General features: G+C 37.5%; 1 protein-coding gene across 1 annotated transcript; it reads left to right on the top strand.

The window, feature by feature from the left end:
- Positions 1 to 10918: 10918 nt before the first annotated feature.
- LOC107778029 (uncharacterized) lies at positions 10919 to 12941 on the top strand. The gene is made up of 2 exons (XM_016598213.2): positions 10919 to 11046; positions 11196 to 12941. The coding sequence occupies exon 2, from the start codon at positions 11287 to 11289 to the stop codon at positions 12535 to 12537; it is 1251 nt and encodes a 416-aa protein (XP_016453699.1). The 5' UTR covers positions 10919 to 11046; positions 11196 to 11286; the 3' UTR covers positions 12538 to 12941.
- Positions 12942 to 27723: the final 14782 nt, after the last annotated feature.

Raw genomic sequence — 27723 nt, 5'->3', positions numbered from 1 at the left:
TCGCAAAAAGTGAAGTTGGACCCGATGGGGGTTGCCTACGTATCTCACACCCTGTGGGAATCAAACTGGCGTAGTTCGGCCCGATAAAACAAACTTCTTTTGAAAATAAGACTCCTTTCATCGGCAAATAAAACTATTTTTTTTCCTTTTTTTTTCATTTTCTCAAAAATTCGGCAGAGTTTCGACACTATTTGGACATTGTTTTTTTTTTCAAAACAGGCGATTAACTCTCTTTAACCCTCGTACCTCTATCTCTCTTTCCTCAAAATATTCAAAAGCCGGTCAGTATGCAAGTCCGAAGCAAACAAATACACAAGTAGCAAGTAAGATGCATCAGGATGGTCTTTTGTCATTTTTGGTACACCTGTCCTAGACAGACCCAACCCCTGTGTTGAGCCTCCAAAGTCAAATGCATGTGATGAATGTTCCTACTAGGGATCCGGCATGAAGCTGAGTTATTCTAGGTTAATAACCTGGGTATTTGTTCTAGACTGTGTACTCGAGCGGACAACTCGAGTCGAGGAGGGGGCTACGTACCGGGAACCAAAAGGCCATCCGGCTTAGTAACTTGTCCGAGCCTCTTTCTTATTTCAAGGTATGACACTAACAGAATAGAGAGTTTCGACCAGCGAGTACATCCCGGAAGATGAGAAGAGAAGGGCTTCGTAGCAGTTTATATGCAGTTCAGATAATATCAAAGCGGTAAAAAGCGTCACTCAGCACATTAGGCCCAAACATGTAAAAAATCAGATAAAACAAGCCAATTATAACAATTATTTAAAGCTCGAATTCTGAAACCTGAACCAGAGATTCTGGGTTCATTCCCCAGCAGAGTCGCCAGAGCTGTCACACCTCCTTTTTACCTGCGCCGGCAGGGCGTAGGGGAGTTTTTCCATTTAACGGACAATCGAAACAGGATTTGTTTATTTAATTCAGAGTCGCCACTTGGGAGATTTATGGTGTCCCAAGTCACCGGTTGAATCCCGAATCGAGGAAAAGAAATGACTTTGTATTACAGTCCGCGAACCAGAAATCCGGATAAGGAATTCTGTTAACCCGGGAGAAGGTGTTAGGCATTACTGAATTTCATGGATCTAGCACGGTCGCTCAACTGTCATATTCGGCTTATTTATCTGATTTTATACATGTTGGACCTGTGTGCAAATTTTAACTCTTTCCCGCTTTTATTGTTGTTATTTTAAGAGAGAATTGCAATGTCGTGAAAACACGTCTCGAACCACGTCACATCAATGCACCCGTGGTTATTGACATATTTCGACTCCGTTGAGATTTGGATTTGGGTCACATAAATGTGCACCCGAATTTAAGAAAGTAAATTATTAAAAGTGTGCCTAAAGTGGCTAGCACGTTATTATTTTAGGGAAAACCATAAAATTCGCTAACCGGCCCGTCCCGAAATCTAAGTATTTTAATATATACATTTAACGAGGGCCCCGCGATCTTTATATTTTTTATTTGGCGAGGCTCGTCTCGTTTTATTATTAAAGGAAAACCTAAAGTAAACTACGATTTTCTATTTAGTTTTATTGTCTCTAAATAATAATAAAAACTTAGTTAATTTATGAACTACTATATTTAAAAACCTGCGTGTTTAAAAAATGCCCAATTTTGGGGCCTTTGATCAAAGCACCGGGCTAGCAAGCATATTAGTGGCCTAAAGGGAGGCGGGCTTGTTACCAAATTTGAATGATCCGTACAATTGGGCAACGGTATAGCCCAGACTGCTCATATTAACTTAAACGATCCTGAATGAAGTTTCTAAGCCACTAGTTTAATATCAATTTACTAATTCATTACCTATTGTAATTAAAACGAATTAATAATGAACTGAAAGCAGGTAAACAACTCGCAAAATGATTTTATATTTCCAAAACATGCAATTGACACTCCAACTCTGTTTTTAACTAACGGATCAGCCAACGTCTTATGTCACTGCCATACTAACATCTAGTTCAACATTTACATGACTGCTATTACCAATTTGAACAACGACCATTAATGCAAGCACAATATCACAGGTTCCAAAATAGAATGCTAACTCCAGTTATTTTCTAGCATTAAGTATTTAAATTGAACAAAACACACTAAACTAACTATAGCTAATGCCTACAGTCAATGCTTTAACCAAATTCCAATACTATTTACATTTTACACTTTCCTTTTCCTTTCAATTGATGTAGTACTTTCCTGAATTAGCAATTGGCATAAAAAACTGATATTCAGAACTAGTCGAACATAATTCAACGATCCAGTAATCTAACAGTCACAGTCCAGATTAATTTAACAGTCCAACAAGCTCGTTTTTAACTACATGAATCAGTTACCAGATGCTAACATGTTTCAGTATGAACTATATTTAAAAAAAATCTCTCATACAACTCCATTTCAGTCCACTTACTACATACTAATAGGGATCTACCTATCATCAGTGACTGAAGAATTTAAATACACAAGTCATAGAGAAACCAAAGCAGAATTTCAACTCTTCACGTATATTCAAACTTCATGTTTTCAACTTACAAATGCCAAAGTTACAGTTGTGTACCTAGATTGGAGTGAACAGAAGAATAAAGAGGAAGTCAGCAGCAGTACAACACATCAAACAACAACAGCAGAAAATAACACCAGCAGACAGTCAATTGGAATTCAGAAACAGCTCCAAACCCAGTTTCAAATCAGAAAAAAAAAACACTTGACCACAGCTCATAACCAGTTGTGAGACCAAACAGCAATAACAAATAACTCCGGGCAACTAATTGGACCTCAAACTCAACAAGAAAACCCAACCAGTGAACCTCAAACACTCCAGTAAACAGGCTGGAAACTGGAAACTACCCCCAACAATTGAAAATCAGGCACTTTATTTCAAGCTTGCAATGCTCTTTTTTACTGATTAAAGAAGGATCAAATGCAGAACCTAAGAGAACTAATTGTAATATATTTTGGTTTTCTATTCTTAAACTCTCCCCAACTCTAAAAGGCTGAATGCCTTCTTTCAAAATGTTGTCTAAAACTGCGCTTAAAAAAAACTCTCCAAAACTTCCTCTCCTATCAGATTGCTTTTTTCCAATCCCCCTTTACTCTGTCCTAAGTCCCTCCACTTATACCCAAACACTGACCTTGCCAGCTCTCAAGAGCACTCAGGCAGAATTAAGAAACTAATTCTGCCCATGATCTTCTTTAGAACTCCACTAGAGTATGTTTTTTTTATTATCCCTTGTCTTTTCCTTATTTAATGTTCAAGCAGGTATGGGCAATATATTTTAATCAATTCCTTTTAAACTTCCCCATACCATTATGTTTTCGTTCCCCACTAACACATTATATTAATGGTTAATTAAGTACTTTACTGACAGCCCACTCAAACTAAACCATTTCTCCAAATTTTGAATCCCAAATTACCCCTGAAATTACTGTGATTTACTGTCCTAGTCCAATCCCCTATACCTCATCAGCTATAACCAATTTCCTTAATCAAAATCAAACAGCAACTCAAACTACACAGATTAGATCAAATAGCAAACTAATATTAAACTACTAAGATGCACATGTATATGGGAATAACTAACTACATTCACAATTCTAAACCAAACCTAGACAAAAATGAATGAAATATTGTAATATCACGAATTCATATGCAACAAACTAATTGGCAACGGAGAGGAAAGAATCAAACATAACACAATAAGACAATTTGAACCAACAGCAATATCAAATGATCACAGTTTTATACAATCACTCACTGAACTTGCCTAACTCAAAATACTCAACAATGTAAAGAAGAAACTAATCCAGAGTGAAACCAAACAGACAGGGGTTCGAGCAATTTCAACTAAATTCAATTAACTATAAAATCCAATTAATACAGTGATGAAAAATTGGACCAGAAAAAGGTCCGAAAGAGGGGGGAAGAAGTAATTGACAAACATAGCAATGAAACCTAATTAGGCAAACAACAAACAACAATCAAAAAAGAAAAAGGAAAAGAGGAGAAATACCTCAAAATCAGAAACCAAATGAACTCCGTTCTCATTGACCTTCGTAATTCCGACTTGAACTTCTGAGGCCAAAAATGGACCTTAATCGAGTGTTCTCGACTGAGAACACTCGACTAAGGTCGATTAACAACCTCAAAACTCTCCTAATTTTGGACAGGTTCCAGTCTTGGTCTTTTTAGGGTTTGTTAGTCGATTTAAGATTCGACTAGTTCTAATGGGATTCGAACAAAAGTAGGGGTGATTTGGGAACAAGGGAGGTCAGGTGGCTTAGTGGTGTAAGTTTGGGGTTAATCAGAGAAGGTGAGGTTTTTTGGACGATCTTCGATTGAAGATTCGAAGAGTTCCGTTGAGATTCTAAGTAAACGGAACATGGATTTGTGGAGAGGGTGGCTAGAAGGTTCAGGAGTGTTATTTGGGTAGCCGGCGGCATTGTTGCCACCGGGTTTCAGGTGAAGGGACATGAGGGCGGCTAGGGTTTCAGGGGTCATTTGGTCTCTGGTTCTTGGAGACGAAGGGGAGGGGTTTGGCTTGGGGGGCTGGGTAAGAGATTAAATTTATATACCAGAGGGGGAAACGAATCCTGGCCGTTTGATCTGATGAGATCAACAACCTGGATTGATCATTTAAGTGGAACAGCGCCGTTTAGGCACTCCTGAGACCGGATCCATCTCCGGTAAACGGGTCGGGTTGGGGAATGGGTAAGGGATGGGGTGATCTGGACTGTTGGATCAAGTCATATCAACGGCCCAGATTGGGCGTCAGAGAACGATGTCGTTTTGGCCGTCTCTGAGACCAGCCGGTTTGGGCCTGGGTTGGGGTGTGACATTGGACCTGAACCTTTCTTTTAAAACTAGCCCAGTCCGATTTTTTAACTCTTCTTCTCTTGTTTCTTCTTTTTCTTTTATTTTCTTTTTGATTCCTAATTACCAAAATTCTAAAATAAATTGTAAAGCCAAAATTAACTTAAAAAAAAATATTAACCCTTAATAATAATTATCATACAAAATTAAATACAAAGATAATCACACAATTTGACATTAAACCCTAAAAATGCGAAGTACGTTATTTTTTTTTATTTTCATTTTCGTGAAACAAATTACTGTTTAATTAATCCTAAATTGTAAATGCAAATGCAACACATATATTTTTTTATATTTTTCATTAATTAACTAGAATAAACATTCATAGACAAAAATCCAAAAAATGCCACGCGAATTCTCCAAATTGCACACAAAGGAAAATTATTTTATTTTGAATTTTTGGGAGTAGTTCTCATAGGGCAAAAATCACGTGCTCACAATATGTATCAAATATGTATCACGCATATACCTCACACATAGGTATACATGGATATACATGTTATACATATTTGATACACATATAATACATATGTGATACACAAATGATATACAGTTGTGATATACATATCATTTTTTTCATGATCATCTTCTACTTCGAATTTTCAATTCAAACCACCTCAAACTCCACCAAATCATTCCAAAATTGAGATTCAAGCTCCTTAAGGTGTGCCCAATCTATTCCAATAACACCCACTCAAAAGCAAGCAAAAATTTGACATTTTTAGCTACAAATAGATTATTGGCTAATATTGGTCATATTTGGCTAGTAATAGTAATATTTTATGAATTGACCAATTTTTATAATAAGCTAGTTATAAATGAACATAACTGGTAGTTTTTCTTATTTAAATGTGTATTTTAGACTTAAATAATTTAGTGGAAAGAACACCAGGAAGCCACTTTTAAGTATGTTATTTAAAATATATCCACAATTTATAATGTATTTAAAGATTAGCAAATTCTCTCAAACTTCAGGACACGGTCCTGAAGTTTAAACCTTAAAATTCAAACTTCAGGATATCGTTTCATAAAAGTTCGAAAATTGTATCCAGAAATTACAATTTTATGTCCTAAATTTTAAATTAGTAGTTCAGAAATTTATGATACTTAGTCCTGAAATTTAAATTATCAGTTTAGAAATTCAGAATACTTAGTCCTGAATTTTAAGATTAGTAGCTCAAAAATTTAGGACACTAAGTCTTGAATTTCAAATTAGCAGCTTAAAAATTTAGCATACTTAGTCTTGAAGTTTGGATGAACTGATTAATCTTTAAATACATTGTAAATTATGAATATTTTTTAAATAACATACTTAAAAGTAAGAGTGTTTGTCACGACCCAATTTCTCCCTCCGTGAACCGTCGCGACGGCACCTAGTCTCTACGACTAGTTAAGCCTAACACTTTGCGGAAATAAAACAAAAACATGAACATTTACTACTAACAATAACAAATATCTAATAAGCAACTGAATGTCAATCGACATATACAATTATCACTTCCGAAATGTACGAAATAATTCCCAACACCCGAAAACTCGCAAGTCATAAGATACTAAGAAGTCTTAATTGTTCTATATATCATTTCTACGGAAGGAAGGAAAAATGAACATAGGGGGATCGAGGGGGACTCCGAGGATCTGCGGGCGCGGGTAGATGTACCTTGAAATCTCCAATAAGCAGCATAGACTGCAACTAGTAATGAGGCTTGTAAGATGAACCTGGATTTGCACACGAAAAATATGTGCAGGAAAGAGCGTGCGTACACACAACAGTACCCAGTAAGTGCCAAGACTAACCTCGATCAAGTAGTGACGAGATTAAGTTAGGGCCCTACTGGTATAAATATAATGAAGTAAGTTAGAACGAGATAACACAGTTAAAATAAAAATGGAAATCTAACAGGAATAGAATTATAGAAAGACAATAGCTCAGAGTACAGAGATAACAACAAGGGATCTCCTGAGATACCGTCTCGTAGTCCCAAACGTAAATGTGCAGGGAGATCTCCCAAAATACCGTTCCGTAATCCCAAAGTAAATATGTAGAACAGAGGGATCTCCCGGAATACTCATTCCGTAGTCCCAAAGTAAATATGCAGTACAAGGGGATCTCCCGGAATACTGTTCTGTATTCCCAAAGTAAATATGCAGCTCAACCAATAGAAATAATAGTTATAGCAAGAAAACCTATAGTTTAGACTAAGTTCAAGCCAAAGAAAGCAGGTAATTTCACTAAATATGATGCACATATTTCAATTAGGCAGTTAAAACACGTAGGCATGCTATTCTAACTAAAACAGGATAGTTACATATGCTAGTGTAGTTCAAATAAGGAGAAACATGCTATGACTTAGTGGAAAAAAGGGGTTTTACAACAAATAACCCGCGTACGTACTCGTCACCTCGCATACACGACGTCACATATCAAAATAATACCAATACTAAGTGGAGTCCCCCCCCCCCCAAAAAAAAAAAAATTAGGCAAGCCACTTACCTCGAACTAAGCTCAATCAATCTGTCATAATGCTCTTTCCACGAATATCCGACTCTGAATGGTCCAAATCTAGCCAAAACCAATTACATAACATAAATACAACTACAAGAAACTAACCTAGCTATTGAAATCAAAGCTAAGGCAAGAAATTGGAAAATCGCCCAAAGAGCTTCCCCATACACACATCTCGGAATCAGGTAAAAGTCACAAAATACGAACACTCATTCACTCACGGGTCTAACCATACCAAATTTACTCAAATCCAATGTCAAAATCTCGATCAAAACCCCAAAATTCAGTCTAAGAACTCTTCTTAATTTTTCACTCCAAATCCGAAATTAAATAATAAAATTAATGATAGATTAGCGGGATATAACCAAAATCAAGTTAAGAATCATTACCCAATTGATATCTCTGAAAATCTCTCAAAATCCCGTCCAAATCCGAGCTCCCAAACTCAAGTTTTGATAAAAATAGCCAACCTTCATTTTTGAAAACTTTATACTGTCTGCCCAGATTCTCTTCTTTGCGAACGCGGCCACTCTCTCGCGTTCGCGTAGGGCAAAACTTAACTGATCAAAAATCCCTCTTGCGCGAAGGCGAGGGTCCTCTCGCGAACGCGTACTTTCTGTTTCCTGAAGCTTCGCGAACGCAACCTCTACTACGCGAACACGTAGAACAATCCATTGGGATCCCAGCTGATCCATTTTCTCTACGCAAACGCGATGTCCTTCACGCGTTCACGATACACTGATGGCCAAACCTTCGCAAACGCGTCCCCATATTCGCGAACGCAAAGAGCAACTTTCCCTCCTGTCCCAGCTCCTCTTCGCGAACGCGGGACCTCCCTCGCGAACGCGAAGAAGGAAACTAGAGTTGGAGACGCAGCAAAATCTGCAATAATTTTCTTAAGTCCAAAGGTCCGTTAACCATCCGAAATCAACCCGAGGCCCCCAGGACCTTAACTAAACATACTGACAAGTCCTAAAATATCATACGAACTTAGTCGAGCCCTCAAATCATGTCATACAACAATAAATCACGAATCACCCTCCAATTTAAACTTAAAGAACTTGAAACTTTAAATTTCCACAACCGATGCCGAAACCTACAAACCACGCCCGATTGATCCCAAATTTTGCACACAAGTCATAATCAGTATTACGGACCTACTCCAACTTCTGAAATTGGATTCCGACCCCGATATCAAAAATTTCACTACCGTTCCAAAACTCCAAAAATTTGACTTTCGCCATTTCAAGCCTAAATGAGCTGCGGACCTCCAAAACACAATCCGGACACGCCCTTAAGTCCAAAATCACTTAACGGAGCTAACGAAACCAATAGAACTATATTCCGGAGTTGTCTCCATACAGTTCCGACTATGATCCAAATTCTAAGACTTAATCCTCCATTTAGGAACTAAGTATCCCAAAACACTCCCAAAAACCAAAACGAAACCTCTCAGCAAGTCACAATAGCAGAAATAGATACGGGGGAAGCAGTTAATAGGGGATCGAGGCTCTACCTCTCAAAACGATCGGGCGGATCGTTATAGTGTTAATTAGGTCGGCCCGACCCACTAACAACTTCGACCCGGTTCAGCCCGGATTAGCCCAGTTCGGTAAGGTAAGGGGTGGGACAGGTTGGCTAGGGTAGGAGGTTGTGTCGAAAGGGGTCAGACCTTTTTTTTGCTACCGGTGCATCGGAACCCGGCTAGCCCGCTAACCCTTCCAGCCCGATTTTTATTTTTAAATTCTGACCATTGCCAACGGTCAAAATAAAAAATGACCGTTGGGCAACGACCATTTTTTGCACTTTTAGCCATTTTGCCTTATCTCCTTACTAAAATAGCCCCCTCATCCCCTAATAATTGATAAATTACATTCTTAACCTTTTAACAACTACAAATAGCGCCACTCTTCTTTATTTTTTTCACAACTTGCTCTCTTCTTCTACTCTAATTCTCTCTCAATTCCCTTTTGATTATTGAATTGCTTATTTCTCTCAAATTCTCAATTAATTAGTATTTCAAGTTTATCAATTATTTACAGTAGCCACTACAATATTACAATTGTCAAGTGAAGTGTGGTTACCAGTTTTGTTAGGTTCAAGTTAAATCATGTCCTGTGCTTCTAGAGTGCGCTCACATGTTTGGGAACACTTTGAGGTGGTAGAAGAAAATGAAGAAGTTCGTAAAGTTAAATGCAAGAGAACTGTGGTCTAATCATTAATGTTCGTCGAAAAGGGGAAGGCACAACTAGTTTAAGGAGGCATATCAAGAGTTGTCTTGAGTGTCCTCCATCAATTAGTATTTTAAGTTGATTTGAGACAATTTGTGTTATTTTGAATTTGTTAGACTTATTTAAGCTTAATGTGTTAGTGTATTAGACAAGTTAATTTGAAGTATTATTATGCAATGAAAATATGAAACGAAAGCCTTTAAAGTTTTATAATTCAAATTTCAAATTTAAAACTTTAAATTTTAAAGTTTAAAAGTTTAATTTTAAGCCTTAAAAGTTTGCAAACACTTACGTATCAATAATATTGAATAAGAAAAATAAAATATACTATAAAAAAAAGTAACTCGGCCCGATCCGACCCCGTTAAGCCCGAACCCGGACGGGCCCACCAAAACCCGGAAAATTCTAGTCCACTACCAGCCTGAAACCCCAGCCCACTAACAGCCTGAAACAATAATCGAACAGGCTGTTTTTTTCCGTGTCCAGCCTGGACCAGCTCGTTCGATTAACACCTACACTTAAAAGTGGTGCATGGTGTGCCTCGAGAATCAAGTCTAAATTTAGTATAGACTAAATTTAATAAAGTCACGCGTCTACAAATCAGATTATAAATTTTAAAACTACTCCTCAAAAGAAAATTAAAAGCTCTCCAAAGACTGTGAGGTTAGCTGGAGGCAGCTGTGTCCAAGTTTTAGAATTTTATGTTGAGAAAGATCTCAAGGTGTTTGCCTATCAGTCTGCTTTTTTATACTTTTCTTTTCCTACTTTATCTTTTCTTCTTTATTTAGTGGGGATCCAATGCACTGTCTTTCATCATGTATTCTATTTATCCAAAATGTCGAATAATTACAAATGATAAAAGCTTTTCTATGGTAAAGATATTTTATGAAATAATTCAGAGTCTTTATATTGTTTTTTTAAATTGAAACACAGTAGTGCTCCTAATTAGAAATTTAGGCAATAGATAAACTTTAGAAATTGGTTTTTAGTTGGACGGCCTAGATTATTATTTATTACGCACTTTAAGCTCACTTTGATTCTATACATTTAACTCAAATATTTTTTTAACATATTTTAACTTAAATAAACTCTTGAGTCGCTCAAATTGACTTAAACCAAATTAATTATTTTCCGAACTTAGCAAACCAAATATTCCGCCAACTTAACAGAACGATTCTTTATTTCCCGCTAACCCTCATTGGTCCCAAATGGCCAAATTCAGTGACCCAATGTTGCGCTATATCATGGCCCATCCATAGACCTTTGGCGGTCCCTGGAACTCCTCCCCCCCCCTCCCCCTCCCCCACACCCCAAAAACCCACCCCAACCCCACTTCCTTCTTCCGTGTGTACAAGCACAAGAAGCACTGGATGGCGGCCATTTCAAGGAATTTTCTTCCTTCAGATTGCTGGATTTTATCCATCTTGCAGGTTTTTAATCAATCGTTGATTTGGGTTTTTCATTTCATCATTTGATGATTCAGATTTAGGATAAAGTTTACTTTTTCCCCCCTGTTTGCTGGCCGTATAAACCCTATCTTCTCATTTAATACTTGATTTTTTCTTTGGGCAAAATCTAGACTCGACTGCTTTCTCCTTCTGAAAAAGGGTATCTTGGAAATTAAGCGGTAACTAACAGTAGGGGACTAAACTGGAATTTCTGATAATCTGATGATGGATGATGATATGGGGATGGATCTGGATTTGAACCAACAACCTTCGGACCCACCTTCGGGTTCACCTTTAGGATTAGTGTCTTTGTTAAATGATTTAGAAACTGCTCACACTAGGATTGAGGAGAGAATTAGGCATCTTGAGGCTGTCACTGCTAGAGCTTTGCAGCGCCATAGGCGGCGTCAGGCTCGCACTACCATTGATACTTCTGGTAATGTGGATAGTGAGATGCAAGTTCAGAACAGCGACAGTGTTTTAGATGTGGCGGAAAGGACTGTGGAGCGGGGATGCAAAAGGGATAGTTCCCATTTGGTAGCAAAGGCATTAGAGATGGATTTAGTGGTTAATAAGGTAGATGATGATGGTGGAAGTTTTTTTGACTGTAATATATGCTTGGATATGGCGAAAGAACCTATCTTGACTTGTTGCGGCCACCTATATTGCTGGCCGTGCTTTTATCAGTTACCTTATGTTGATTCAACTACAAAGGAATGCCCTGTATGCAAAGGAGAGGTTGCAGATGGAAATGTTACTCCAGTTTATGGTAATGGAGATGGTGAAAGCATCACGGAACTGGAGTCTGGTTTGAAAATACCGCCAAGGCCGAAGGCACGTCGAGTAGAGAGTGTTAGACAGCAGCGTGTGACTCGAGGTTTGTCTCACATCCCGGTTGCAGAAGCACTAAGAAGAATTAGAACTAGTATTGGATTGGGGCATCAAGCGCAGCGACAGGATGCTGGTGGAGTTAATTTGAATTTTGTGAGAAGCTCTCATGTGTTGCAAACTGCTGATACCTTAAGCAGCCGGAGACTACGTTCCCGTCTTATCTCGAGGGTGTTGTCAGAAGGCGCTGCTTCTCTTTCATCAGAGTTAGATAATGCACAACGGATGTTTGAAGACCTTGCAGCATCACTCACTGATCGGCTTCTCCAAAGAAGTAATGGAGATGCCGTTCATGGAGCGACAGATGATGGTGATTCTTTCAGAAGAGATGCTGCTTTCATACAGTCAGATATTCGGACTCTGGATGCAGTAGCAGGGACAAGTTCCGCTACATCCATTCCCTCCTCTTCTCAAGCAAATGAAGTCTCTGACACTGTTGTTCAGCTGGAAAACCTTACAACTGATACTCGCAATCTGCCTGTGGGTCGATCTTCCTTGGCTTCCAGGAGAAGAAGCATTTTGTCGAGGCTTTCTGATGTAGATAGCGCACTTTTCCGCGAACCTAGAAGGAGAAGATTGAATTGATGGCCTTTGAATGAATAAGGTATAGTTTCCCAGTTCTTCTCTCAGCTCAATTAAGTCCTTGCCAATGCTTATCACTTTCACGCCATGGTGTTTATTTGCCAACTCTAACGCAACTCGGATAGAAACAGTTCCCAAATATAGACAAGAATCAGTGTTGCCCCTGACTTCAGTTGGAAGATTATATGCACAATATCTTTAGCTGCTTCTAGTTTTGGGATTCACTATAATGGTGGAATTTCTTGATATGAGGCTTTCTCAACAATAAGCTACTGCTGCTGCATGTATTAGGTACTTTGGTTAAGAACCAGTATAAATTCTATCTGCTTGTTCTCTGTGTTTGATCATAGTTCATAATGTACAATGAAAATTCGCATTTCATAAATGTATTTCTGGTGTTTTATTTCGATTTCTTTAACTTGAGTCTTGATTATTCCCTCAAGCTTTGGTGGTGTAAATAGTGTTTTGCATTGTGTCTTGATGAGGAAAATATATTTATAATAAAAAATTTCTTATTCATTCATAAATACTTTCATAAAACTGATATAATATTTACAAAAGCTCACATACTAACATGTTTCTTACAAATCCTCATAACTAAACTCAAGTTAAAGAGTGCACATATCATTTGGTTCTAGCTTATTACAATATTAATCAAATTTGGGACGTCGAATAGATTATTTAAGGATATATAATAGCTGCTAGTTATTTGATTTAGTAAAATTGCTAGCAACGCATCCGACCCAATCGTTTTACTAATAAAGTGGCTATATTTGTTTGACTGTTTTGATCTTTTGATGAAATATACAATTTGAAGCAACATGTAGACCAAATTGACTTTCAAAAACCAGTTTTATGTATTCTTTTCTATTACATTTCATTTTTGTGCAGAAGCTCTTTTAACTATATAAGCTGCTTGTAACAAAAGTATGTTGTAGGTGATAAACGGTGATAATTAAATAAATTATAACTAAGATGAGGATTGCTAGTGGATTGAGTACATTAGCCTCATCTATTAAGGGCTCAACCGGTGCAGGTGATGATCTTGAAGCAAGCAGTAAGTCACCAGGGGCAATCTAGAGACCTTTATCATGAGAGGAAAAATCAATTGGGTTAGCTAGGGAGTAAACCCGTAGAGCATAAATCAGCTGGGCTAGCAAGTGGACTAAACTCAAAGAGGAGTTTTTGGAGCAAGAAGATAAGGCAATTAGTTGTCTGCGGAGTAGGAAATAAGACGTTCAGTTTGCTTGTGTAGAAAAATACGTAAGGGTTCTCTTGAAGTTGGCTTCAACCCTGGTAGCAATACAAATTATTACAAAGCAATCAAAGGTTTTATGAATCAACAAGATTAAATTGGCATCATTATCTCGAGGTTGAGTTTTGTTGTACTGCTGGAGGTTACTTGGGAAGGATCGTGGGAGAGAGAGTTGATGAAGGTCATCATATTTGTCTTTTTCCCACACAAGAAGTATAGTTGTCAAGTTGTGTCCTGTATCTCTTCTTTCACATAGTATTATTTTTTGTGGATATCGGTGGTATATGGGCTAGCTTGGGATACTTTCTTTAGTTTCTACAGGCACAACTGTGTATAACAACAAAAGTTAAAAGGTAGGAGTCTATTAATTGGCACATAATATTCAGATAAGGACTTTCAGAGATTCTCTAGTGTTAACCCCCTGACAAAGGTCCTAGGCAGGTGTGGGTTGTGACAAGGTTTTTCATGATGGCCTTGGCACACAACCTGAAAAATGGGGCAACATCATGAAGGGCTGCTCGGCATGACGGACTATGCGGGGTTCGACAAACGCACCTTGAACGGAAGCAAGACGCATTTTACTTAGATGTGCGGGTTGGCAAAACAATGACAAGGCAAAGCCATATCAAGCAGGGGCAAAGACATGGCAAGGCAAGGCAAGGCAAGGCGGGACAAGCAAAGGCAAATGATACGGACAGATTTGATCAAGTCGGGGGCGACTTGACATGGGCGGGCAGCTTTGACAATGAACGTGTGCGGCTAAGTCAGTGGGTGGCGAGCTGTGGCAATGACATTGGCGTGGAGCAGTGTCATAGGCAAGGTTGGGCGCAATGCCAGCCTTGGCACAAAGCAGCTGGGCGAAAATCAGACCAAGCTGTGCACAAGCAGCAGTTGGAAAACATGTGCCAAACACATGGGAAGCAGTTGGCAGTTGCAACCTCTTCCAAGACATGCTGATCATGGCCTAAAAGTGTGCCCACGTTTTTGTACTTTGTCTTAACTTGTTGCCCATCAGTTGGGGGCTTGTCAACAGATTGTAGCCTTTAAATACTTGCCTAGGCTGTCCAAAACGGGGCAGAAACTTAGTCTAAGGCATTGTGTAGCCAAAATTCGTCTAAGTTATTTTCCTAAGAGTGGGAAAACCAATTTGGGGCAGGGAATTAGGGAATTCTTTGTCTTGGCCATAGGGTTGGCTATTGTGTTCTTGTATTCACTTATTAATACAAGTTGGGAAGAAATTCCTGTATATCGTGTGCCTTTATTTACAGATTTTGCTGCCTATTTTCATTCTAAGTTCAAACGTCCCTAAAAATAAAACCAAGTATTGGAAAGGCTGAAGTCAAGGCTGGGCTTGACTGCCGCACGGAGGTGAACCTCGGGCTGAGTTCGAGTGACACAAATCACCCCTGTGACAACTGGTATCAGAGCGTGGCTGGATCGGGGCGAAGACACAACGTTCAGTGGTTGAATTTTGTGAAGAATGACTGGTGGCAACGCAGAACTGAGGGAAAAAGTTACTGCATTAGAGGCACTCGTCGGAACTGTTGATGGGGATCAATTTCTGACTATCTTGACTCGTCTCGCCTATCTTGAGGCCGAGATGAACAGACTGAGCCAGGAGTGCACAGATCTGAAAACGGAAAATGGGTTGCTGCGTCGTGCTGTTGGCAATGATGAAGCACATCGTGGGGCAGATTGTACCAAGGTCAGAATTCCGGAGCCTAAAGAGTTCAATGGCGCAAGGAGTGCCAAGAAACTTGAAAACTTCCTGTGTGGGATATGGAACAGTACTTCCATGCTGCCAAAGTGCAAGATGAAGACAGTCCCCATTACGACTATGTACTTGGTGGATGATGCAAAGCTGTGGTGGCGTACGCGCGTGGCAGATGATGTAAGTGCTGGTAGGCCGAAGATCGACTCTTGGGAAGGGCTGAAGAAAGAGTTGAAGGATCAATTCTTTCCTAGCAATGCGGGCTGGATTGCTAGAGATCGTTTGAAGAAGTTGAGACAAACTGGAACGGTCGGGGGTTACGTCAAGGATTTTAGTTCTTTGATGCTGGATATTAGCAACATGTCTGAGGAAGACAAGCTGCATAATTTCCTTTACGGGTTGCAGTCGTGGGCGCAAATGGAACTCCGAAGGCAAAATGTGAAAGATCTTCCTAGTGCCATTGCTACTGCGGATGCGTTGGGTGATTTCCGGTTGGGACAAGATGGTTCTGATTTCTCTACTACTTTAAAGTCCAAAAACGGGAACAAGGACAAAGGAAAAGAGTGGAGGAAAAACGGAAATACAAGGGTAATGCTATTGAGGGCAATGGCAATGAGAAGGGAAAGCAATGTGCTGGACCTTCGAGAAACAAGGGACAAAACAACAAATTTGATGGCTGTTTTATTTGCAAAGGGCCACACATGGCGAGGGATTGTCCAAGAATTGAACGGCTTTCAGCGTTGTTTGAAGAAGAAAAGAGTGAAGATGAGCTAAACGAGGAAGAACATGTGCAAGCAACAGCATATTTGGGACCTATAGTGGTGCTGAAAAATGCGAATTCTTCTGGTGGGGGTGGTTTGTTAACCCCCTGACAAAGGTCCTCGGTAGGTGTGGGTTGTGACAAGGATTTTCATGATGGCCTTGGCACACAACCTGAACAATGGGGCAACATCATGAAGGCTGCTCGGCATGACGGACAATGCGGGGTTCGACAAACGCACCTTGAACGGAAGCAAGGCGCATTTTACTTAGATGTGCGGGTTGGCAAAACAATGACAAGGCAAAGAAGGCAAGGCGGGACAAGCAAAGGCAAATGATACGGACAGATTTGATCAAGTCGGGGGCGACTTGACATGGGCGGGCAGCTTTGACAATGAATGTGTGCGGCTAAGTCAGTGGGTGGCAAGCTGTGGCAATGACATTGGCGCGGAGCAGTGTCATAGGCAAGGTTGGGCGCAATGCCGGCCTTGGCACAAAGCAACTGGGCGAAAATCAGACCAAGTTGTGCACAAGCAGCAGTTGGAAAACATGTGCCAAACACATGGGAAGCAGTTGGCAGTTGCAACCTCTTCCAAAACATGCTGATCATGGCCTAAAAGTGTGCCCACGTTTTTGTACTTTGTCTTAACTTGTTGCCCATCAATTGGGGGCTTGTCAACTGATTGTAGCCTTTAAATAGTTGCCCAGGCTGTCCAAAACGGGGCAGAAACTTAGTCTAAGGCATTGTGTAGCCAAAATTTGTCTAAGTTATTTTCCTAAGGGTGGGAAAACCAATTTGGGACAGGGAATTAGGGAATTCTTTGTCTTGGCCATAGGGTTGGCTATTGTGTTCTTGTATTCACTTATTAATACAAGTTGGGAAGAAATTCCTGTATATCGTGTGCCTTTATTTACAGATTTTGCTGCCTATTTTCATTCTAAGTTCAAACGTCCCTAAAAATAAAACTAAGTGTTGGAAAGGCTGAAGTCAAGGCTGGGCTTGACTGCCGCACTGAGGTGAACCTCGGGCTGAGTTCGAGTGACACAAATCACCCCTGTGACATCTAGCTAGACAAGCTGTAACTGTTGTGAGATGTTTAAAGATGACAAGTCCAAATAGATCTCAGCTTTCAAAAGTAGAAGCTAGAATTAACTGCTTGTTTTCCTGCAATGATCCCCTCTAACCAGCTGCTCCAGTACAATGTTTATTTCCTTTCTGAATTAGGAGGCACAATTCAAATGCCAATAGTGCATTCCTATCGTCATCAATTGAGAGAGATAGGAGCCATTTGGACAACTTTTGAAGGAAAAAAAGAGGTTTTTGAAAAGATCTCTGAAAAAAAATGCAATAAAGAAAATATGTTTTGATAGTTGTAGTTTTTTTGGAAGATTTGTTAGTCTTTTGCGAGTGGTAGAAAAACTTTTCTTTGAGAATTTTTTATGCAGAAGTAAATGACACCAAGAAAATTAATTTAATTACTATTTTATATAGCAAACTCCGAATTGGTTATTGCTATTTACCTTTTCCACTTGCTAAGGAACAGGAACTAGGGCTGACTGCAACCATGCTCTATAGGTTTATGCAAGTTAATGACTAGAATGAATACTTACTGAAAGTGCCGGGAATAAGACCTACTCTTACAGGAATTAAATCAGTGTCTTTGACAGGAAAAGACTATGTTGTGCTTCTCTATGATTAAACATTTTTGTGCATGACTTGTAGTATGAGAGACGCTACTATACATGAACTATTCTGCTTTCCAACATATACTCCCGGGTTACTAAAAACAGTGTTGATCACAAGGTGAAGGATAATTGACTTAGTACATATTTCATGCTCTTGTCTCTGATTAAATGTTTTTTCCTGTCATACCTTAATTACTCTCAGTGCTTGTTAATTGACGTACTAATTGCGTCAATGAAGGTAGTCTTGCCCTGGTTATCAGAGATATACTTTATATGGGTTAAGAATGTCAATTCAGTACTTTGGAATGAGGGAGCCTTGTCAAAAACATTAACTTCCTACTTTATGATGCCATTTAAGTCCATTTTTTCGTAGTAGTCAAGTGAGCTGCAGTGACAACAGGTGATAAGATTCTATTCCTTGTGCCTGTCACTTTTTAGTTTTTACTCATACAGTTATTTCTTTTTAGTTTCTTATATGTTGGTTCGTGTCAATTTATGAACTTATCCCTTTGTTGGAGAAGAGTGAGTGGGGAAACAAGTTGATAGATGAGCTTAATATTTGGCCAATGCTGTTTGTATCTTGTCAATTTGCTTGAAAATTTCTTTCTGGTCTTGTTGGTGACAATTTGAGAGATACTAGTCCAAAGACGAATCTATGATCTTAAGTCAATAGGTTCAAACTAAGTTTGACATACTCTGTATCTATATTTTAGTTTTAGTTTTGTATATGTATACAAAGTTAGAGCCAAAACAGTTGAACTCGCAGAACCTATCCCAAATCTGCATGCGTCCACATACTAGTTCTTGACTCATAACATTTGGATAATGAACCAAAGGTGACATCTCAAATCTTATGAAGCAAATGGAAGGATGGCAAAGTAACGTTTTAGAATATCACAACTCACAAGAGTACATGAACTCGTGAAATGGTCAGCTAAGTATGTTGTTCTAAATTACTAAAGATGTTTTTTGCAAGATAAATTAGTCCTCTTTCATTACTACTTTCTCCATCCTTTTTAAAGTTTTCTTTTTTTCTTTTTAAGTTCTCTTGCCAAACTCTTAAAACTCAATCTTCCAGTCTAATACTTGAGTGATTAAATAGCATGTGTTTAGTATGCTCGAAGTTATTTTGTACGAAAATATTTTCCATGAGAAAGTCATTTTCCTAAGGCTAACATGTTTTCGTGAATCCCTGAAATTAATTTGTAATATTTTATTTACTGTACGTTATCCCTGATTTGCCAAAACACAAACACCTGATCAATTGCACTGTGTCCTCTTAGAGGAAAAAAGAAAGGAAGAAAGTGAAATCATTTGGAGTTTTAACTAACTTTATGTTAAATAATTACTACTTGTTATAAATATATTATATTATGGATGTTCATTTAGTACTCCATTGTAAATAAGCTTCCTGAAGAAGCTTATCCATATGGGACTCCACCGTAAATATGTTTATCTATTTAGTACTCTATTGGAAATAAGCTTTCTGAAGAAGCTTATCACTTCGGTACTCGGTTATGGATAAATATTATCCCCGGTAGAAGATTATCCATACCGGGTATAATAAGCTTATCCTTTCAGTACCCAGTTATGGATAAACATTACCCCCGGTAGAAGATTATCCATACCGGGTATAATAAGCTTATCCTTTCAGTACCCAGTTATGGATAAACATTACCCCCGGTAGAAGATTATCCATACCGGGTATAATAAGCTTATCCTTTCAGTACCCAGTTATGGATAAACATTACCCCCGGTAGAAGATTATCCATATCGGGTATAATAAGTTTATCTTTTCAGTACTCCGTTATGGATAAACATTGCTATCAGTAGAAGATTATCCATATCTGGTATAATAGCAGCTTACACAACAACTTCCTTTCTTCTATAAATAGAAGAGATTTCAGTTCATTATGTACATCAGTTTGAATTCGAATAATATAACAGTTTCTCTCTATACTTGTCTTTACTTTACAGTCTTTATTTTATAACACGTTATCAGCACGAGACTCTGACATCTCGAGCAAATACTTTGAAAGTATTAGAGGTAAGAACTTTCTTTTCCTAAATAATGTCAAATCTTTTTAAACTTGAATTTGTAGCCCTGGATATATCGGGCAAAAGCTACATGTCTTGGGCGCTTGATGCTGAAATTCATCTTGATGCGATGAGTCTGGCAGACACCATCAAGGATAAAAATCAGGCATCAAACCAAGACCGTGCCAAAGCAATGATATTCCTACGCCGTCACCTTGATGAGGGCCTGAAAATGGAATATCTCACTATTAAAGATCCAGGCATACTGTGGAATAATTTGAAAGATAGATATGACCACCTGAAGATGGTCGTTCTTCCACAGGCACGTTATGATTGGACTCATCTAAGACTACAAGATTTTAAATCTATCAGTGAGTATAATTCTGCTATGTTCAGAATTATTTCCCAATTGAAATTATGTGGTGATAATATTACTGATCATGATATGTTGGAGAAAATTTTTACCACTTTTCATGCCTCGAATATGCTCCTGTAGCAGCAATATCGAGAGATGAGATTTAAAAAGTATTCTGAACTTATCTCACATCTTCTTATAGCAGAGCAACATAATGGGCTATTAATGAAAAATCATGAAAGCCGACTTATTGGTTCTTGTCCATTCCCTGAAGTGAATGAGACGAACTTCCACTAAGCTAAACGTGGAAGAGGTCGTGGCCCCAGTCGTGGTCATGGCCGTAGTCGGGGAAGAAACCCCAATCATGATAATAATAATGCACCAAAGAAGCTTCCTCACCACCAGCAGTGGAAAAGGAAGGAACAAAAGCATGAAGCGGTGCAAGCGCCAAATGCAGAAAATGCATGCTATAGATGTGGAGGAAAAAGGGTACTGGTCACGTACATGTCGTACGTCAAAGCACCTGGTTGAACTTTATCAAGCCTCCCTGAAGAAGACAGAGAAAAATGCTGAAGCAAATTTTATTTCTGAAGATAATTTAGACTTCATGCATTTTGATGTAGCTGATTACTTTGCACTCCCAGAAGGAGAAACAAGTCATGTAATCGGTAGTGAATCTGTAGAAATGTAAATATTTTAATTTTTGTTGTTTGTAATAGATAGTATGGTTATGTAATTGTTATACATAAATAAAAGTTATGCTTTGATAATGATGTTTACTATAATATATTTTATTTATGTTATTTTGAAGAATATGGATAACCCTCAAATTATGTTTGGATCAAAGACAAATCATGAAGATATTTGTGTTATTGATAGTGGAACAACTCATGCCATATTCAACGATCAGAAATACTTTTCTTATTTGCATAAGGAAAAAACAAATGTTTCAACAATTTCTGGTAATATAAGTTTGATTGAAGGCTCCGGAAGAGCCATAATATTTCTGTCTAAGGGAACAAAACTTATTATAGATAATGCATTGTTCTCCTTCAAGTCCCGAAGAAACTTGTTGAGTTTTATAGATATCCGCCGAAATGAGTATCATGTTGAGACAATAGATGAAATGAACAGGGAATATCTTTGTATTACAAAGAATATTTCTGGCCAGAAATGCATTGTAGAAAAGTTACCAACTTTATCTTCTGGCTTATACTATTCAAAAATTAGTACAATTGAAGCACACTTTATCGTAAACCAGAAGTTTACGGATTCAAATACTTTTGTGCTTTGACATGGCCGTTTGGGTCATCCTGGATCAATAATGATGAGACGAATTACTGAAAATTCGAGTGGGCATCCATTAAAGAACTTGAAGATTCTTACAAATGACGAATTTTCTTGTGATGCTTGTTATCAAGGAAAAATGATCACTAGACCATCACCAATGAAGGTTGGTATTGAATCCAATGCCTTTTTAGAGCGTATACATGAGGATATATGTGGACCTATTCACCCACCAAGTGGGTTGTTTAGATATTTTATGGTCCTAATAGATGCATCTTCAAGATGGTCTCATGTGTGCCTATTATCATCTCGCAACCTGGCGTTTGCAAAGCTATTAGCCCAAATAATTCGATTAAGGGCACAATTCCCAGATTATCCTATAAAGGCTATTCGCCTTGATAATGCTGGAGAATTCTCATCTCAAGCTTTTGATGATTATTGTCTATCCGTTGGGATAAAAGTTGAACATCCTATAGCTTATGTTCATACTCAAAATGGCCTTGCAGAGTCATTTATTAAACGCCTGCAATTGATAGCAAGACCACTACTTATGAAAACAAAATTGCCCACTACTGCTTGAGGCCATGCTATCTTGCATACAACATCACTTATCAATCTCAGACCGACACATTATAATAAATATTCTCCGTCACAATTAGTTTTTGGTCATGAACCAAATATTGCCCATCTACGAATTTTCGGATGTGCTGTATATGTGCCAGTAGCACCACCACAACGTAGTAAGATGGGACCAAAAAGAAGGATATGAATATATGTTGGGTTTGAATCACCCTTTATTATTCGCTATCTTGAACTATTGACAGGAGATATTTACTGCTCGATTTGCAGATTGTCGGTTTGATGAAACAAATTTTCCACAATTAGGGGGAGAGAAAAAGGAAATCAAAAGAGAAATTGTGTAAAAATTTCATCATTATCTCACTTTGATCCCCGTACCCCTATATGTAATCAGGAGGTCCAGAAGACCATCCATTTACAAAATATAGCAAATCAAATGCCAGACGCATTTACTGATTTGAAAAGGATAACTAAGTCATATATCCCAGCAGAGAATGTGCCTATCCGAATTGATGTCCCAGTAGGACCATCTACTAGCATGAGAGCTAGTGAACCTAAAGCACACCTGAAGTGTGGTAGGCCTTTGGGTTCTAAGGATCGAAATCCTCGAAAAAGAAAATAGACAAATGATCAAAACGATACTATAAAGGGATCTCCTGAAGAGACCCAAAATCTGATTAGTTCTAAGATTCCTGAAGAAATCAATGAACTCGAAGCTCATGTGAGTGAGGAACTTTTAATAAGTTCGATCGGTGATGGGATTAATTTAAATCGATCTGAAATAGTGGTGTATAATATTTTTGCATATAATGTTGCACTTAATATTATGCAAGATAGTGAGGATCTTGAACCTCGATCTGTCGAAGAATGTTGACAAAGATCTAATTGGCCAAAATGGCAAGAGGCAATTCAATCGGAATTGAAGTCACTTGCTAAAAGAGAGGTCTTTGGACCAGTAGTCCAAACACCTGCTGGTATAAAACCAGTTGGCCATAAATGGGTTTTTGTGCGAAAAAGAATGATAAAAATGAAGTTGAAAGATACAAAGCTCGCCTTGTTGCACAAGGATTCTCACAACGACCTGGAGTCGATTTTGATGAAACATATTCACCTGTTATGGATGCCATAACATTTCGATATCTCATCAGTTTAGCACTACATGAAAAGCTTGAAATACATCTAATGGATGTAGTTACAGCTTATCTGTACGGTTCACTTGATAATGAAATTTATATGAAAATCCCTGAAGGATTTAAAATGCCTGAAGCAAAATCTCAGAAAATGTATTCAATCAGATTACAAAGATCTTTGTACGGTTTAAAGAAATCTGGGCGTATGTGGTATAATCGCCTTAGTGAATATTTGCTGAAAGAATGTTACATAAATGATGTTATTTGTCCATGTATTTTTATAAAGAAAATGGCATCAGAATTTGTTACACTTGCTGTTTATGTTGATGACATAAATCTTGTTGGAACTCCAGAAGAGCTCCAAAAGGCAATTGAATATCTTAAGAAAGAATTTGAGATGAAAGATCTTGGAAAGACAAAACTTTGTCTTGGTCTGCAAATTGAACATTTAGTAGACGGGATCTTTATCCATCAATTTGCCTATACAGAAAGGGTCTTAAAACGCTTTTACATGGACAAAGCGCACCCATTGAGTACACCAATGGTTGTTCGATCACTTGAAGTGAATAAGGATTTGTCCGACCTCCAGAAGAGGACGAGGAACTCCTTGGTCCTAAAGTACCCTATCTCAGTGCAATTGGGGCACTAATGTATCTTGTTAATGCTACAAGGCCTGACATAACATTTTCTGTTAATTTACTAGCAAGATATAGTTCTTCTCCTACACGGAGACATTGGAACGAAATTAAGCATATATTGCGATATTTAAAGGGAACTCTTGATATGGGTTTGTTTTATGCTAACAAAGATAGTGCAGACCTTGTTGGTTATGCAGATGCAGGTTATTTATCTGATCCCCATAAAGCTCGATCTCAAACCGGCTACGTATTTACATATGGAGGTACTGTCATATCATGGCGCTCCACAAAGCAATCTATTATTGCTACTTCTTCAAATCACGCTGAGATAATAGTTATTCATGAAGCAAGTAGGGAATGCGTATGGTTGAGATCAATAATTCATTTTATTCGAGAAAAATGTGGTTTGGAATGTGAGAAAAGACCCACAATTTTATACGAAGACAATGCTGCATGCATAGCCCAATTGAAGGGAGGATTTATAAAAGGAGATAGAACGAAGCACATTTCACCAAAATTATTCTACACACACGATCTTCAGAAAAGTGGTGACATTGATGTGCAACAAATCCGTTCAAGTGATAATCCAGCAGATTTATTCACTAAATCTTTGCCAACTTCAACTTTTGAGAAGATGGTATACAAGATTGGAATGCGGAGACTCAAATATTTGAAATAAGGTTTTCATCAGGGGGAGTAAAATACGCGATGCACTCTTTTTCCCTTACTAAGGTTTTTTCCCATGGGGTTTTCCTTATAAGGTTTTAATGAGGCACCTAGCAATGCGTCTTACTAAATATGTGTACTCTTTTTCCTTCACTGGGATTTTTTCTCACGTGGTTTTTCCTAGTAAAATTTTAATGAGGCACATTATCTTTTAATGAACATCCAAGGGGGAGTGTTATAAATATATTATATTATGGATGTTCATTTAGTACTCCGTTGTAAATAAGCTTCCTGAAGAAGCTTATCCATATGGGACTCCACCGTAAATATGTTTATCTATTTAGTACTCTATTGGAAATAAGCTTCCTGAAGAAGCTTATCACTTCGGTACCCGGTTATGGATAAATATTACCCCCGGTAGAAGATTATCCATACCGGGTATAATAAGTTTATCCTTTCAGTATACAGTTATGGATAAACATTACCCCCGGTAGAAGATTATCCATATCGGGTATAATAAGCTTATCCTTTCAGTACTCCGTTATGAATAAACATTGCTCTCAGTAGAAGATTATCCATATCTGGTATAGTAGCAGCTTACACAGCAGCTTCCTTTCTTCTATAAATAGAAGAGATTTCAGTTCATTATGTACATCGGTTTGAATTCGAATAATATAACAGTTTCTCTCTATACTTGTCTTTACTTTACAGTCTTTATTTTATAACACTACTAAGTGTTAACGCTAAAGAAAGAAAGAAAGATAGACAAATAGATGAAAAAGAACTGATAATCAAAACTTTAGAAAATAAATGGAGAAAATGGGCCAATTACTCTAAGCTAACCTATAAAGATAATAAAATAGCACGAAAACATCTAGTCCAATCTTTTTAGAGAAAATTACGCGACACATCAAATATATATATATATATATATATATATATATATATATATATATATATATATATATTGTACTTTGAATTCGTAGCTATACTTTCAACAAATTTACCATTTATAGCTATATTTGAATTTTATAGCAAATTTATTAAACAAGAGATTAAATGTTTTGAACCGAAATAAGAGAACAACAAGCTCTCGCAGCTCAGTTGGTTAGAGCGCCTGCTTAGTTAGTGAAGGTCTTGAGTTTGACTCTCAACAAAAGTATTTTATTTTTCTGTATCTCTATATTTTCGTCTTGGTTGTATTCGTTACATTCGATACTTGTTGTATCTTTTGTATACACCATGTATACAATCAATACATGTATCATTGTATACACCCTAGTATTTCGTCTTGGTTACAGTTGATACATGTTGTATTCGTTATATGAATAAATACAATTGCACAAACGAATACAATTGATACAAATTGTATTCGTTGCGCGAACGAATACAGTTGACATAGACTATATTCATTACGCGTTTGAATACAAGTGATACAAGTTGATAACAATTGAACAGTAGCTATGAATGGTAATTAGATAAACTATAATTACGAAGCTCTAAACTATAGTGCTTTCAGAAAATTCCTCATCTTTTTATCCAAACAACTTTAAATGTCTTTCTAATAACTTTATCTTCTTCGGTTTTATTCGAGAACTATGGAAGCATTTTAATAGGTTGTTGCCATCAAAGAGTTGACATAATTTTTGGATAAAATTTGTCCACCAATAAGCAACATGGATATGAAAACTTTCCCCAGTTGAAGTTGTTAGTTTTGTTGGATCCTAAAGAGTTGTGATCGTCAACTCAGTTTTCCTTTACATACATTAATGTCATCATCCACTTGACAAGTTAGTGACCTAACTTTTACTTATTCTCTGCTGTTCATTTCACAAGTACGTTATGGATTACGATCTTTTCCCGGAAAGGTGAAAGAAAATACTTTAATTTATATACACTGCTTTTTTACACTATCAATGTATTTAACATGTTCCAGCATATATATAACATCCTTTATTTTTTTGGTTGATCTTGCTTTTCACGAATGTCTGGTTACTTGTAATTATCCTTTAGTGACATGACAGGAAAATTCTTTTACAATGTAAGTGTAAAAAGTTAATCTCGAAAGTAATGGATAATACATCACTGTATTATTCTTTTTTCTTTTATCAAAGTGGGTAGTTTGGATCTTGTAGGTTGATTATGACTTATATTCTTTACATATTATTATGATCGGGCAGGCATTCCATCAGGCCGTAATTGATTATATTAATAAGCATTCATTAGGTGCTTCTACGAAAATCGGGTTCCCTATACATTTCTATTTAGCCTAGTTTTTTTTGACAACTTAGTAGTATAGTTTCTTTAATTACTAGCTAAAGTAGGGAAAAATGTCAGGAATGTTTAATATTTATCGACGGTGCAAACAAGTGAATACACCTTTTAGTCTGTTGACTCGACAAAATTATTAACAGAAGAGTTTATATTAAGATTATAATGTAATTCATTTTCTTTTCCGATAGTTAGTTATAGTTAGTTAGCACTGTTCATTCCGATAGTTAGTTAGAAGGTAGTTGGAGGTCGGCTAGTTAGTTGCTTAGCTGTTGATTAGCTAAATTGTTTGTATATATGTTTTCAGCTTGTGCATAATTGAAATGATTCTCTCTTCACTCATTTGAGAGTTCCTTCTTTGTCTCAAGCTTCGATCATCTGGAAGCTTCTAATTGCTTCCGCCATTGTAGGCTGTGAAGCTCTCTGAGCTCGTGTTTGTTCAAGCTTAACAGTTTAATATGTGAATTGTTTAATGTTCTATTTGAGGTTTAAGTCACTGTAGAATAAGTAAACAAAAGATGGTACTGATATTACGAAAAGCAAGATACTGTCCAATTTAAGTTTTTTTTTTTTAAGAAAAAAAATCATCAGACTTCTCTTTCAAGCAAATTGAAACCATATTTAAACAGATGGAAAAAAAGAAGAAGGAAAGACACCAAAATAGGATAGAACGAGAATCTGTTAAAGATATAACTTCAAATATATAGGACCGTTGAAAATACTTCACGAAAACGTTTCAATTATTTGACTCATAAAATAAAAGGAATTACTAAACTCATAACTTTTTTTAATTATTGAATATTAGAATTATTTCA

This window comes from Nicotiana tabacum, chromosome 7 (genome assembly GCF_000715075.1).
Source record: "Nicotiana tabacum cultivar K326 chromosome 7, ASM71507v2, whole genome shotgun sequence".
Taxonomy (NCBI): domain Eukaryota; kingdom Viridiplantae; phylum Streptophyta; class Magnoliopsida; order Solanales; family Solanaceae; genus Nicotiana; species Nicotiana tabacum.
The sequence above is the reverse complement of the archived record's forward strand: the minus strand, read 5'-3'. Positions and strand labels throughout refer to the sequence as shown.